Source organism: Lynx rufus, unplaced genomic scaffold (assembly GCF_022079265.1).
Source record: "Lynx rufus isolate CCGP_SWC_20201006 ecotype Redwood Valley unplaced genomic scaffold, mLynRuf1.p SCAF_7, whole genome shotgun sequence".
Taxonomy (NCBI): Eukaryota; Metazoa; Chordata; class Mammalia; order Carnivora; family Felidae; genus Lynx; species Lynx rufus.
Window position 1 is genome coordinate 1020990 of NW_025814889.1, and position 12803 is coordinate 1033792.

The following is a 12803-nucleotide window of genomic DNA, read 5'->3' on the forward strand; positions in this document are numbered from 1 at the left end:
GTAATAAAGCAGATCCAGTCTTGCTGCTGTTTCTGCTTATTGGAAAACTTTGTTATTTAAAAAATACAAACATTGATTACATTTTCTTGTGTTTCCTTTGATAACTCCAGAGTATAAGTGCTTAGTTAAAAAAATTTTGTTATGTATTATCTAGCTTATTAGTTTCTAAGTTTTTAATAAATTAACATCAGAGTTTTCTTCGAAATGTATTGTGAGACTATGTTCTTGCTCGTCTTCTTGTTATATTAAATTATATTGTTTATTCTTGTGGACACAGCTTATGTGTACAATGTATATGGTCTTAGAATTCAGAAACTTTCTGACCATTTCTGAAGTAGAAGATGAACAGATTGTATAAAGTTGTCCCTTACTAGGAATAGTAAAATACAAGACTTGGACAAAGGGAAGGTTATATAAATAATACTCTGCTTTAAAAAAAAAAATGTATTAGATATAAAGTGCCCTTTGTTTTAGATACTAGAAACTTATCTCAGTGTATAAGAAACATATTAATGATCTTTATTGTGCACATTGAAGAATAATAACGTAAGATGTTACCTGAAGGTTGAAGAATGAATCTGATCCCAGAATACATTCTGATCCGTGCCGTAGTGTGTATTCTTGGCAGTAACACTGAGTGTGTGTGCAGCAAGGAGGCCTCATTACTTGCCTCCTGACTCAGCCCTGAAAGGCAAGTAGTGTGTACGTGGTGGGATGGTGGGAAACGCACGTGCGTTCAGCAACCAAGAGGTCTTCCCTTCCTGGGTGGCTGAGGACAGGTCGCTGGTGTCTGTCGGGAGGGATGCCTGACCGTCTAACGTTAGAGAAACTTGTGAAAATGTTCACACGTGTTTTTTCAAAGATAAATAGCTCGCATTGTGAAAAAAGCCCTTTCCGGTCTTGTTGGAGTAGTTTAGATTGTATGTTAATGAGAACGATAATTAGGGCGACAGGTGTAAGCATCACTTTGTCATTTTGTTGTGCTTCTCTGTCATGAACACTGAGTAATTTAGTCTTTTGTGGGGCCTCTTCGCAGTAGTGAAGGGGTCAGCATTTTTAAAAACAAAGAGTTAATAGGTATTCAGAGCGTAGTGGGCATTTGGAAGCAACACGTGACGTGATTTGTTACGGTGTTGATGAGCTGCGTGTGCTCTGCTTCCAGAATTCCGCCAGAAATGCGGTTGCCATGAGTATTGAGCGGTAACCTTGTGTGGTTCCTGTCCGAGCGGGGTGGGTGAGGGAGGAGTGTGGTTCCACTAGTTCATTTCTCCTCACGGTGACGTCTGTGTCACACACAGCAGGAGGCTTCGAAACTGAACCGTACTGCCACTTCCTGTGGGGCAAGCCATGCACGTTCCTAACCGCTGCGTTCTTGAACATCCGAATGGCACCTTGCGCCAGCAAAAGCCCTTTTCTGTGTTGGGAGGGACGGTTCTGCTAGTGTGGGTGGGGGAGGGGCTTTCAGAAGGAAAAAGAAGACGAGGAGTTTGCGTTTGTGCAAGTCCTTTGGTAAAATGCAGACTGAGTCAGATGGAGCCTGTCGGTATTACTGCCGGAAGAGTCCGTCTTCATAAACATTTCTAGTCGCTCTCTGCAGCGGAGGATGGTTTGAACGTTCATACCCGAATTGATGGAACAGTGGACTGTGTTGTAATGTGTTTATACTAAATAAGAATGAACTTTGATTCGTTTTCAGGGCTTCGTCAAATCCGTGTTCCAAATAGCTGTTCAACACCACTGATTTTTCTTTTTCGTTTGATTTTACAGTGTCATTATTCTGATTAATCTCCATTATTCTGATTTGCTTAAAAGCTGAAAAGCCATTCCTTTTCTCTGAGAACAGTTTAAAAAGCACACTCTGAAGAGTTGTTTGTGTTTAATTAGTTTCTTGCTCACACACTTTCTATTTTTCCTTGTAAGAGAAAGTGAGACTTGTTTGCCGTGTGTATCGTACGAGACGATGCCTTACCTCGTGTGCACCTTTGTGGTTCTCCTGTCTGTTCCCGTCAGACTGTGAGCTGCCCGAGGCCAGGGCCTGCTGTCGCTCTGTGTGTGTCTCCTGGCGCAGCGCCGGCACCGAGCACGCGCACAATAAACACTGTTGGACAAACCTCATCTGTTAGAAGTGTCGTCTTTGGATTCCTCCCCACCTTGGGCTCTTTTCCTCCTGATAATACGTGGTTGGTGTAAATGACCAAAAATGGGAAAAAATGAAAGTTCCCCAGTAATAAAAGGTAGTGTTAAGGGTGTGGGTATACCTTCCTGACTTCTTCACTTCTTCATGTCCTGGTAGCTTTTTTTTTTTTTAAGAATTTGGAAATTTTGTCTGCTGGTTTGGATTTGTGGAAGACACTCGCAGTGTGTAAATAGGCCCCTCTTCTTCGTCACGGGAGGACACACGTGGTTTGTGGGGGGGGGTCGGGGGGTCTTCTGAGAGGCCTTAGGACGGCCTTCGTTGTTGCTTTGTGACACCCAGCTGGAGGGATGCTGCTGTTTGTGCTTTTGTTGTGTGCCCTTAATGCTTTAAATATCCTGTTCAGGGGTGTATGACGTTCAACACATCTTTTTCCGTTTTACCTTTTTTAACTTAAAAACATTCGGTCAGTAAATCGTCCACAATGCTCCTCCTTCCCGTCACGGTTTTAGATCGTCTCCAGCTTCAAGACCACCACGTCGAGGGCCGTGTGCCAGCTCGTGAAGGAGTACATTGGCCACAGGGATGGCATCTGGGACGTCAGCGTGGCGAGGACACAGCCCGTGGTGCTGGGCACCGCGTCTGCCGGTAAGTCCACAGCCAGTCGCTCTGCTTGTCGGGCGTGACAGCCGGTGCAGATGACTCCCTGCGGGGTGGGTGGCAGAGTTGGCGCTGGAAGCCGGCGGGAGGCCGAACAGTCCTTGAAACCAAAGCACTTGGCCTTGTTGTGCTCCGTCAGGCCTTGCTGCTGTCAGCAGGTGTGACGTCAGGTGTCCGGGTGAGCAGGTGCTGGCTCCGTGATTGCGCCACCTGTGTTTACGGCAGCATAAGGTAGAATGTCTTTTGAACAGGCGAGGTACTTTCTTGTTACAGTCGAGCGTGTGTCTGCTTGAGTTGTGAGGTACGGCCCGGGGAAGGGCCGTGCGGTCTCTGAAGGGGGCTAGCTGTTCTAGGATTTAGGTGGAGGCAGGGGTGCTGGCAGCCCTTTTAGCCTGTGGGACTCCCGGGGCAGGTGTTAGAGACCCTTTTCTCTCATTAAAGAAAAGATAGGTTTTGAAAGCTATCCAAGGTGCGTAACCTAATAATACCCTTTCCGACCAAAATGACTGAAGTTAAAAATGGTGTTCACTTATTGAAAATGATTTTTCCAGGTACTTAGTAGATTGTGCTTTTTTTTTTTCTTCGTTAAGTTAGTTTTGAGAGAGAGAGAGAGTGGGGGGAGGGACAACCACAGAGAGGGAGAAAGGATCTGAAGCAGGCTGTGTGCTGATAGCAGAGAGCCTGATGCCGGCCTTGAAATCATGAACCTCAGATCATGACCTGAGCCGAAGTCGGACACTCAACTGACTGAGCCACTAGATTCTGCTTTGTTTTGTTTTTGAAAAAGTTTATTTACTTATTTAGAGAGAGTGAGTGAGAGGCAGAGAGAGAAGGAGAGAGAATCTCAAGCAGGCTCCATGCTGTCAACACAGAGCCTGATATGGGGCTTGATCCCACAAACTGTGAGATCATGACCTGAGCCGAGATCAAGAGTCAGAAGATTAATTGACTGAGCCACCCGGGTGCCCCTGATCTGCTTTTTAATAGAAGTAGAAAATTTTACAGCAGATAGAACCATGAATGAAGAGAGTTGACTTGTTTAAAATTATGTTCACTTGTGAGCACTCCCCAGTGTTTTAGAAATTCCCTTACAGTTAAAAAGAAAGAATGAAAGGGTCTGTTTCTGGTATCTCTGAGATCTCGTTTAGATAATTGACATTTATTTTTTAGATTTTCTATTATGTAAGAGGAAAGGCCCAAACGCATACGTATGATCTCAAATAATTTGTAACTGGAGTTTTGCATTTATTTACTGTGTGATGATCTGGAAAGTGTTAATTCAACAAAACAGTGAAGCTGTGATGGGTTAGAAGGACCCTGGCGAGGTGCAGTCAGTGTGACCATGTGCCATGAGTCCCAAGTCCCTGGGTATCTGTTTGCCACCCCCTTGACCCGGGACAGGTCACCCACTTCTCCTGTCTTGGAAACGTGGTTTCTGATCTACAGTCGGAAGAGATACTAGTGGTAATGTAACTTCTCACTTTCATTTGAAGACTGTAGAATTGGTGGTGGGTCAGTCACTCCTGTTCTTTGGATCTTGCAGATCACACGGCCCTGCTGTGGAGCATAGAGACAGGGCGGTGCCTCGTCAAGTACTCAGGCCACGTGGGGTCAGGTGAGTGCTCCGGGGCGGGCTGTGCCTTGTGCTGGGAGGGCACTGACCTGGCTGCCCGCCGGGCGGGCCCTGGCGACGGGCGGACGGGTGTGCCGCCTCTGGCAGGGAGCCTCAGGAAGGGGCCGCTCCGCTGCCCTGCACGCAGAGCAGGACCTGTCTGCGCTTCATTTACGGGCGCCTAGAAAGCCACCTGTCGACAGCTTTGGAACTGAAGTGTGGACATCGTCTGCGATCGTGTACTCGTTTTCGAGGTTCTCTTTCGGCGTGTGCTCTGCGCGTGTCAGGGCCCAGGGAGGGATGCCGTGTATCCCGGGCTTCCTGCCGCACCTCCTGTTGCCGCCGGTATGGCCGCTCGTCCCCTCCTGTGAGCCGCCCCTGCACGCTCCCTTGTGTCCTACCGCGTCTCTCTCGCTTCCCTCCTCCTGGCACGCCCTCCACTCCGGTGCCTGTCGGCTGCTTCCTCATTCACTCTCCCCTGCCCAGCCACCGCCGCACCCCTGCCCTTCATAGACAGCCCGGGTGTGCCTGCCCTCCGCTTCTTGGGCTTGGGTGCCAGCCCTTCCCTGGGTGGGGGACGCATCTTGTCCTGTCTGGGCTGTGACCCACGCTTTCCCCTTTTTTGGGGTCTCGTTCCCACGGGGTCCCTCAGCACGTGAGTGTCTTCAGTCCGCTGCGGGATGGTGCCCAGGCGGGGGAGGCAGTGCTCACGGCGCAGGGAGGCACTGTGGCTTGTTTCCTCCGCATGTTTATTCCTTGAAAGCGTTTGTAAAACGAAACACGTGCACATCATCGGAAAATTCAGAGGGTATTAGCCAGCCCGTGTAGACAGTTACAGCACTTTGCTCCCTGCCCTCTTTACTCCATTTCACTTCCCTGAAGGGAACCACTGTCGACAGCTTTACGTATTCTGCTCTTTTCTTTCGTTTTTTAAGTAGTCTCTACCCCATTGTGGGGCTCAAACTCACGACCCTGAGATCAGGAGTCACACGTTCCTCCAGCAGAGCCAGCCGGGCACGCCCTTATTCCGTTTTTCGAAATAGCCTATTTTATTATTTCTGAGTGTTGGAGTTTTGGACCAGTGCTTCCTCCTGCTGGAAGGAGGGCCGTCTCCCTTGCCTCGGATGAGATCCTCCACTCTTGTCCTCACCAAGTGGTGACAGCACAGTTCTCGTTACTCATGGCTACGTGTGTATTGTTCACAGCTGCTTGTAACGTGCCTTGTTTTTTCTTCCGTGTGGTTTCTGCATCCATCCCTGACTCACCCCTGTGCTCCTGTGTGACGTGCCTTTCCGGTGGCCATACTCGGTGCGGCATCTCTGTTCCTTTGTTGTCCCTTCCCTGGAGCTTCCTCTCTCGCTGGACGGCCTGGACGCCCAGCTCTTCACCGGCCACCCTGCGCACCTCTCTCCCGTGTCCTCTTGCCGCAGCAAGTGGGGTGCACACCGCCCTGGGCGTCAGGAGGCCGGGTGACGGGAGGTGGAGCGCTGATGTCTGGCCTTCCCTTCTGGGGCGCTGTCCTCACAGACACCGTGTCTGCATTGCTCGTGTCCTGGCTTTGGTCTTTCCACTAGGTGGTGTTGCAATGACGTGGCCAAGGTCCTGTTAGCCTGAAGGGAGTGGTTCTCCCCGCCTGGGATTTCTATGAGCATAGCTCACTGCAGGTGGTTTGCTGTGTCTGTCCTGCCTCGTTCCGGCATCACCTGAACAGAGGACACTCCTGCGCCTCGTCCCCTCTGCCTCAAGAGTCACGTGCTGGGCTTCGTGGCTGCCCCTGCCCGACCCCCAAGGAGAGCCCTCTTGTGCGGGGGATGGTGCTTCTTCCTGTTCGTTGTTCTTTTATGTTTGTGGTAAAGTTAGGCACACAAACCATTTAAAGATCGGGTGCCTCTGAAGCTTGCTGTGGAGAACACTGGTCTCTGGTGGCCTCTCCCTTTCTGCTCCCAGTGTGGCCTCTGGGAATTGAGTTAGCCGCGTGTTGGGGGTGCTGCGCATCTTTGGAGAAGGTGCTGGCGGGGCTCACCTTCCTGTTCTGCCTCAGCCACGGTCAGCAGACCCTCTGCCGGGGGACGGGGCGCAGTTTGGCTGCAGCCCGCCCCCTGCCGGGCGGCACCTGTGCGCACGTGCAGGCCCGTCCCCATTCAGTGGCGCCGTCCCTTCGGTGAGCTGGTGCACGGTGTGCATGTTGCAGCTGTGACGGTCGTGAAGCGCCCGCTGTGTGCCGGGTTCCAGGCCGAGTGCTCCGCACGTGCTCTTTCACCAAGCATGTGTCACGGCTGTGAGGGCCACCTGTGGCACTGGTGGCACGTTCAGGTTTGCACGGACGTCGAGGTGAGAGGTGGCCACGGAGCTTGCCACTTGCTCCTGGCCCTAGGGACATCCTGCCGTGTGTGTGTGCGCACAGGGTCATGACAGCTTATTGCTGGTCCTGAGGAGGCTGTGGTGTCCACCTGCTCCTTCCACACTTACCCGCAGTCTACACTCGCTGGACTTTTCATTTCCTCAGGAAAAGAGAATTCCCAGTGGTGTAGCTGGCGGAATCTTTCTGAAAGAACTTGCTTCATTTTCTGGAACTTTCTGTGCACTCTGTCCTGTCGTGTGTTCGCTGTGTGGGTGTGAGTGCTGGCTCCCTCGCAGGGTGGTCCCAGCAGCCAGGCTCCGGCCTCTGCACACTCTGGCTCCTTCTTCTGTGCACCCCACTCCTGCTCCTTCTTCCTGCGAAGCACCTCGGTCCTCCCCCAGCTGGAGGAGGGGACCATCCGTGTGGATCCTGACTCTCTCCGAGCTGGCGAGGCCTGCCGCCTCTGCTCCCGGGGTCTCCTGGAACGGGACGGGAGGGAGGGTGGGCAGTAAACAGTGTCCCTGCTGTGGTCTGTCCCCATCTGTTGTCATAAGTATGGTTTCTCTTTCATCCTGATTCATTTTTCACTCGAGAGGACTTCCTTGTCTACAGAAAGAAGTAGATTATTAGTGTTGTTTTTCTGTATGTCTTATGTGTCAGTAATTTGATCATTCATGTTCAGTGAGTTTTTCATGCATCTCTGCATTTATTCTTAGGTTAACTGGGTGGGAGGATCTAATATTGAACATTAAGTTTTTTTAATTCTTAAAAGTTACCTTGTAATGCACGTTGTTACGAGAAACGTTGATGATATGTCGTTATTTTATACCTGTTTTGTAATGTTTTTGTTTTGCAGTAAATTCTATCAAGTTTCATCCATCAGAGCAGTTGGCTCTTACTGGTATGTTGATCTTTTTCTTCTTTATTGAAGAAAGTTATAGATAATTTAAAAATAGCCATAGTCGTTCCTTTCTCGTTGGTCCCTTCCGTAAAAGTCAGATCATCATTTTGTGAAATACTTGAGGGATGGAGGAAGGAGGACACATCAAGTGGCACTTGTTTCACCTGTAGTGTATTGTCAGGTGAGCTTGGCTCTCCCGGGAGACTGCACGTGACCCACCCTGAGCTGGTTTTTTCGAAGCCCTTGGTGGTTGCCCACTTTCTGCTCGCACCACAGAGGGAACTTGGTTTTCTGAACACCTGTCATTACTGCGAGTTCCTAGTCCTGCGTGCATCCGAAACAGAGGAGGGCAGAAACAGTAGCCCAGGTCACGGCAGTCTGCGGGGCCAACGTTTTTCCTCCTTTCTGGGCGCTCCTCAGTGGTGGCCGCGTGGTTTTGCCGTGATTTTATGTAGTAGTTTGTACAACGGCTTCATTGTTGAACTGAGGAGTCTTCCAGTAAAATTGTCTGACTGTAAACTCCTGTGACTTTGGGGGACACTGACAGTAATCTCGAGGGGTAAATGTTTAGAGAGAGTGGAGGTCAGCAAGCTTTTTTCGTAAATTTTCGTAACTAAATGTTCTCATCTTTGACAGCCACATGGTCCATGTCACAACCACTTAGCTGTGTTAGTGTGAAAGCAGGAGAGGTAGTGCACGGGTGAGTGGCTGTGGCTGTGGCCCGTGGGCCAGATTCTGCTGACCCTGGGGTAGAGGGTGAGAGTGGGGCCAGTCGGGTGCTTTTCCATGTGAGCAGAATATGGTGGGTCTGAACAGGCCTTGACCACAGCTAGTTGATGCCCAAGTAAACACGTGGGGAATAAAGTAGGTGAGAATTTTCCACTTTATGTAATCGGTGAGTGATTGTGAGGAGGGAGGGTGGGGGGGAACAGTGATGGCCAGAGTTGGGGCGAGGAGGGAGGGTGGGGGAGACCGGTAATGGCCAGAGTTGGGGTGAGGAGGCAGGGGAGAGGCATGCTCAGTGGAGGTTTGCACGCAGGGCAGGAGAGCTAGCAGGGCAGGCAGTGAGCTCGTCTGACAACTTGAGAAATGTGCCACTGTCCACACGTGGCCGCTTTGGGGAACCTCTTAGCCACAGAGGGAAGCGAGGTTCAGACGGTGCCTTGTGAGGGCAGCTGGAGATGCCCGCCCTGCACGTCTGTGTGCGCTTCCCCGGCCCTTCTCTCTGTCCCATGTGCACAGCACCTGGCACACCTGGCCGGTGGCAGTAAGGCCCCAGACCTGCGGGGCCCAGCAGGCTGTGAGCCCGCTGATGTTGGGCGCAGGGGAGGACGTATTTGTGTGGGGCTCACTTTTCTGAAGTACTGTTTGGTTTACTTAGCTTCGATAGATGGACAGGATAACCTGTACTTGTAAGTGTTGCCTGAACCTTCACAGCTTTTCACCGTAAAATGAAAGGAGGGGGTGTTTTTAACCAGCATCTTAATTGTGTGCATTTAGCCTGTTGTCAGCAGCATCGTGCAGTCTCAGAAGCAGCTCTCGATCATTGAGTTACAGAAGTCTGATGACGCTTGGCCAGAACCTAGCAGAAAGCATCTTATACCTGATGTGCACTGTGGGTAATTGTGCCCTGATTTCTGTCCTCAGCTTCTGGAGATCAGACCGCCCACATTTGGAGATACGCCGTCCAGCTGCCAACGCCCCAGCCTGTTGCTGACACCACTGTAAGCAGCACCTTTACTTACCATGAAAGCGCCACTTGGGGTATGTTGTAGGGTTCTGGACACTTGCAGAGTTTAGGACAAATTTATATGGTCTCTTAAAAAAAATTTTTTTTTTAAATGTTTATTTATTTTTGATAGAGGGAGAGTGCGAGGTGGGGGGGAGGGCAGAGAGAGAGGGAGACACAGAATCTGAAGCAGGCTCCAGGCTCCGAGCCGTCGGCACAGAGCCTGATGTGGGGCTGGAACCCATAAACTGCGAAATCATGACCTGAGCTGAAGTTAGATGCTCAACCGACGGAGCTACCCAGGCGCCCCCAAATTTATATGGTCTTACAGACTGGATGTTTGTGACCCCCCCTTTAGAGTTTGAAGCCCTAACTGCTCCCCAGTGTGGCTGTGTTTGGAAGTGAGGTACTGACGCTGGGGTCCTGTTGGCATAGCATTAGTGTCCTTCCTCAGACACCAGGGAGCTTGCATGTGTTTCCCTTCCCTGCTGTACCTGGGAGCTGCCATGTGAGGATGTAATGACAAGCTGGGAAGGCTTGCACCAGAAACCGAATAGGCCGCACCTTGATCCTGGCTGCCCGGTCTTGGTGTTTTGTTCTGGAAGCCTGAACAGAGGACAGTGTTGAAAGTCAAGGTCCTTGTTTATATATGTGTGCATGTATGTTCTCGCCCCCCTTTCCACAGCTAGTAAACGTTGGCCATTAATATTTGAAAACTATACAATTAGGTCACGTTTCTTAACGTTTTATATGTTTTAGACCACGAGTCTGTCTTTCACGTAAGGTGAACTGGGGGCGCCTTGGTGGCTCAGTCGGTTGAGTGTCAGGGTCTCGGTTTCGGCTCAGGTCATGATCTCACAGGTGGTGAATTGAAGCCCCACGTCAGGCTCTGTGCTGGCAGTGCAGAGCCTGCTTGGGAGTCTCTCTCTTCCCCTCCCTCTCTGCCCCTCCCCTGCTCTGTCTCTCTCTCTCAAAACTAAATGAATTAAATAAACAAACGTAAGGTAAACTGTGTAAGTCAGTGTGTGTGACATCATCTTCAAGGAGGTAAAGGTAGGTGGTTGACAATGGGTTGCATATTGAGAAGAAGGATGGGTGGATTTAGACCATAAAGCCTTCTGTTAGCTTTTTTCCGCTCGGATGTAGTTGTTCCCTTCAGCCCAGCACCGTTTCTGGTCACACAGAGGCCTCGGGTAGCCTTCTCCTTGCTTCCGTCGCAGGAGAGCCGAGGGGTCACTCAGCCTGGCCCTGTGCTCTCACGTGGGCGGACACGGCGCCGGGCAGCGCGGAGCTGGGGATGCACTGTGGCCGGAGTCGTCAGGAGGACGGCACTCGCCCTCTGGCCGTGCTGTTTCCGCCTTGGAGTGTTGTGTTACTTGTTTCTTTCTTTGAAATGTTGTAAACATTGTTCTCTTTGGAGATGGGTTAAGTAATTACAGTGATGAGTAGGAATTGTCTTCAGTGAGGAGATCTAAACAGTTCGTTTTTATTTTTATTTTTTATTTATTTTTTGAATGATTATTTTTATTTTTTAATGTTAAATGTGTTGTCAAATTGGTTTCCATACAACACTCAGTTCTCATCCCAACAGGTGTCCTCATCAGTGCCCATCACCCACTTTCCCCTCTCTCTCACCCCCCATCAACCCTCAGTTTATTCTCAGATGTTTTTAAGAGTCTCTTATGGTTTGCCTCCTTCCCTCTCTGTAACTTTTTTCCCCCTCCCCCTCCCCCATGGTCTTCTGTTAAGTTTCTCAGGATCAACAATAAGAGTGAAACCATATGGTATCTGTCTTTCTCTGCCTGACTTATTTCACTTAGCATCACACTCTCCAGTTCCATCCACGTTGCTACAGATGGCCAGATTTCATTCTTTCTCATTGCCAAGTAGTATTCCATTGTATATATAAACCACATCTTCTTTATCCATTCGTCAGTTGATGGACATTTAGGCTCTTTCCATAATTTGGCTATTGTTGAAAGTGCTGCTGTAAACATTGGGGTGCAAGTGCCCCTGTGCATCAGCACTCCTGTATCCCTTGGGTAAATTCCTAGCACATTTTTATATCTATTTATCTATCTATCTATCTATCTATCTTTCTATCTGTTTATTTATTATTTAAAACAGTTGACAATTTTATTTTCACATCTCACAATACAAATGAAAATTGCTTTTTTTTTTTTTTTTTTTGTCCCGCTACTCCCTTGGAAAAACTATTCTCTGTTTGATAGGAAGGGGGAGCAAGTCTTCCTTGTCATGCTGTTAGAAAACACCCAGAGTCACAGCACCATGATCTCCTGGTGAAGTAGAACAAGTAATATAAAATGGATATAAGGAGGTTTCTGTCTCTCCTTACCTGTCTGGTCAGGTCATTCCTGGCCAAGTGGGCACCATCGTGGGACGGGCGGGGGAGGTCTCATCATTGGGGGCCCCAGGCGTCATTGGCATGTAGCCTCCCATAGGCGGCCTCATTCCAGGAGAGGGTCCCACTGGCATCATCCCAGGAGGAGGAGGGCCCCCCATATGGGGTGCTGGCGTCATACCAGGGCAAAGAGGACCCGGGAGACGAGGGGGAGGTGGGATCATTGCTCCTGCAGACGGAGGACAGAGAGTGGAGCAGGAGGAACCTTTCCTCGCAGAAGTGCAGCAGTTGCTCTGTCCATCAGGCTCTGGGCTCGCTCTCGCATCCATTTCTGATAGTGGATCTTTCACATTCTCTTTGTGTTTCCTACTACTGCAGTGTGTCTTTCTCGCAGACGGAGAGTCATGGGTGAGGTATGTGTCGCAGGAGTCACAATAAAACTTAGGCATGTTGCTCTGCAGACCATTGGCCACTCTGTCGTACGTTTTTATTTTTAATTAGAATTTTTGTTTTGAATTTTAGAGTGTGCGAGTGCAAGCAGGGTAGGGGCAGAGAGAGGGAGAGAAATCTCAGGCAGGCTGCACGCTCAGTGAGGAACTCGACATGGGGCTCAATTCCACAACCCTGGGATCACGACCTGAGCTGACATCAGTTAGGCGTTTAACCACCTGAGCCACCCAGGCGCCCCCTGAACAGTTCATTTTTAATGGAGTGTTTTGTCTTTTATTTTAACGTGTTTTTTTCCCTCGTGGAATAACCAGACTGTTACTGAACGTGGCCATTGGCTCAAGAAATAGCGCTGACAGATGATGAGGCAGAGGGGCCAGGGAGAGGGTTCAGCAAATGTGTTAACATTGTATGGATTTGTTTTCAAAGGAAATAAGAAAAATTCTAGTTTTGGCAGAGGGAAAAAATCACATATAGTACTTACATTATAAAAACGTAATATATTATTTACGACGTTAAATTGACCCTGTTTTCTTCTTTGTGATTTTGCTTGTGTTGGGTGCAGGGACTGTCTGTGGTTGATAGTTGCCACCTCAGGCTTTTGGGGTGACTTGGGG

The 12803-nt window shown here is 49.6% G+C and overlaps 1 protein-coding gene and 1 pseudogene across 3 annotated transcripts in view; one reads left to right on the plus strand and one right to left on the minus strand.

Annotated features, from left to right (window-relative positions):
* WDR37 (WD repeat domain 37) overlaps nucleotides 1-12803 on the plus strand; it is a 63913-nt gene that overhangs the window by 21966 nt on the left and 29144 nt on the right. For all 3 annotated transcript variants that reach the window (XM_047064847.1, XM_047064848.1, XM_047064846.1), the window contains exons 6-9: nucleotides 2647-2782; nucleotides 4338-4409; nucleotides 7604-7648; nucleotides 9296-9372. In XM_047064847.1, the coding sequence (XP_046920803.1) occupies nucleotides 2647-2782; nucleotides 4338-4409; nucleotides 7604-7648; nucleotides 9296-9372 (330 nt within the window). The remainder of the gene's footprint in view (nucleotides 1-2646; nucleotides 2783-4337; nucleotides 4410-7603; nucleotides 7649-9295; nucleotides 9373-12803) is intronic.
* On the minus strand, nucleotides 11730-12188 carry LOC124500974 (U1 small nuclear ribonucleoprotein C-like; annotated as a pseudogene).